This window comes from Gossypium hirsutum, chromosome D01 (genome assembly GCF_007990345.1).
Source record: "Gossypium hirsutum isolate 1008001.06 chromosome D01, Gossypium_hirsutum_v2.1, whole genome shotgun sequence".
NCBI lineage: Eukaryota > Viridiplantae > Streptophyta > Magnoliopsida > Malvales > Malvaceae > Gossypium > Gossypium hirsutum.
The window spans coordinates 58877142-58879809 of record NC_053437.1 but is presented as its reverse complement, the minus strand read 5'-3'; the positions used below and the strand labels follow the sequence as shown (position 1 = coordinate 58879809).

The following is a 2668-nucleotide window of genomic DNA, read 5'->3' as shown; positions in this document are numbered from 1 at the left end:
TGACAAAATCTTTATTATCACAATATTATTGTCACTAAAAACCTAGCTCTTAGAAAAACCTTAAACTATTAATCCGCCGGATCCACCCTTAACCAAAGTGACTGAAACAAGATTTCAAATGATGAATATTTTGTTTTGAAACTTGAGTCCAAATAAAACTAGTGTATCCTATGGTGAAGAGATTTTATACCTAGGAAAAAGACAATTGAAGATTGATTTCACGAAAATGCTCCACGTTTTCGGATTTTGTCATAAAATTAAATTTCTTTTTTCTGATTGGATTTTCATTTTCTGTTTTCTAAGAAAAAAAAAGGGGAGTAAATAATTTTTCAGCGAACGTGCATAATGAGATTTAGAAATTTGAGTTTTCAATAAATTTTAAGCAATTAATAAAAATACCAATTCTAAGTGTAGACTTTTACCTTATTATTATAAAATGAAAGTAATAATACTAATTAAAACATAAAGGAAAATGCAACAATTAAAGCAGTTCAACAAAAAAATAGAAATTCAAAGGATGTATAAAATTTTTGTAGCAAGTAAAAAGACACTACAGTCCAAAAATCTTCTTCCATGCTTTAAGGATCTTGTCTCTTCTGTTCTTGTAGTTGTTGTTCTTCTTCCTCACGGATCTTCTAGTCCCAGTTATGTCCGATTCATCATCATCATCCAAGGGTGGTGCTAAAGTCACATACTGATCATGGATCCTACAGTAACTTTCAGAAACTGAAGAAGATCTTCGCATTGGAAACGCTCTTTTGACTGCAGCCTGGAGCTGGAGTGCATAAGCGGCAGACACCGAGCTGTTTCTTCTCAGAGTGGGAACAGGCATCTCTCCATTGGTACCTTGGGCTTCATCATCATCATCATCACCATCTTGCACCGATGGACATTGGGTGTTGGGCTTTGAGTTCTTGATGCTCTCTTCCGGGATAGGATTAGAAGTGGATTTGGAGGTTTGAGGGAATGGTACAATAAGATCTGAAGACTCCATGGATCTGGAACTTTGATCGACAACATCAGTACCTTTGATCTTGGAATATGAATGCCCGTTCATACTTTGGTTTGGTAGAAATGGGGGTGGGTAGGGTTTGGTATGAGGTTTGAGATAGGAGATAGGAGATAGAACTTAGAGGAGCCTAGCAATGGTGAGTGTACATGTACATTTATAAAAGATGAGTTGAAAGTGGGGTCAAATAATCAAATAGAAACAAGGTTAGAAAACGCCAGACGCATGTTATGCGTTTGTACATTTTACTCGAGGTAGATTCGAAGGGAAATGCCCTGCACTTTTTAACTGTTGCAGATTCTCTTTTAACCATTTAGGTCGGTGAACTTTACAAGGTGATTTACAATTTGGATATTTATAGATTGTAGGTCGGATATATTTTAATGTATGTCAAAATAACCTTGTTTTACACATTTTTTATAACTTTTTATACCTTTAATATTTTAACAATTAAACTATTAAATTTATTAATATAACTATAAGCATGTAAAATTTTAAATTGATATGATATACTTATAATTTCAATCTAATATATGGTCTTTATTCATGGGTGATGTTTGAAATAGTAGAAAGTTAGGTTCAGAGGGAGGCCAACAGAGTTGAGGATTGCATCCCAAAGATAGATTATTGCATGATTGACCAATTAATTCTTTTTTATGAACCACCAAGGTATGTACGAGAATTTTTGGAGGATGGTCTTCGACAATTGTTGCTAAGCTTTAAATATTTACCAAAAACATATATACGGTCTTTATTCTAGTAAGCCCTTTGAATTTTTTCATTTTAATATTATAATTAGTGTTTAAAAAAAGAGAGATAAATTTGCGTTTGGCTCCCAAAGTTTTTTTTTTTTGGTTTCTTTTATAAGATTTAAAATTTTCTTAATGATGAATTTAGTAACTTTTTTAATTTAATTTGGTAAATTAACACAAAGTAGTATCTAAATATTAATTTGGTAAAAATAAAGTTTAATAACTGCAATACCTAAGTATAAATAGTTTCGGTAAAAAATAACTTAAATAATTATAATTTCTATTATAAATTGAGCATTTAACTTATTTTGTTTTCCTAAATTTTGGTGATCAAGATTATCCCAAATTTAAAAATACCTTATTGAAATGTTGGGCCTACTTTGAACATGTATATTTTATATAAATATTCCTCTTATGACTTATCAACAATTTTGGCTTCTCCATTGTTTAGTAATATATGTTTAACGGTTAAAAGTTTTTGTTTTACATAAAAGAAATAGTTAAACAATTTTAACTTACTCAAAATTTGCTGATCTATATAAATAGAATATGAAATAAAACGGATGAATTGTCAAAATTTCAACCATATAAAAAGTTACGGAATTGTGTAAAACCATTATAGTTTTTCGTCTTAGAGAGCTTATATTTTAGGGTTATCCTAAGTTTCTTTGATCGCTTGTAATGATCATCGATTGTTCTCCCTTTGGCATCTTTTTCTTCCGTGATTCTCTGAATATTTCCTTCTAAATTTCTTTTACCTTTTCATATCCCAAAATTTTTTGGCCTTTTTAGTCGCCACCTTCCTTCTCTCTTGCTCCTTTCAACTTTTGATTCCTTCCCCTTCCACTAGAGGCGGATTCTTACGGGGGGCTTAGGGGCCCTCAACCCTCTCACTAGACAAAATAAA

General features: G+C 31.6%; 1 protein-coding gene across 1 annotated transcript; it reads right to left on the bottom strand.

Annotated features, from left to right (window-relative positions):
• Positions 1 to 432: 432 nt before the first annotated feature.
• On the bottom strand, positions 433 to 1165 carry LOC121213971 (uncharacterized). The gene has a single exon (XM_041087517.1). The coding sequence runs from the start codon at positions 1055 to 1057 to the stop codon at positions 551 to 553; it is 507 nt and encodes a 168-aa protein (XP_040943451.1). The 5' UTR covers positions 1058 to 1165; the 3' UTR covers positions 433 to 550.
• Between the last annotated feature and the right edge of the window lie 1503 nt (positions 1166 to 2668).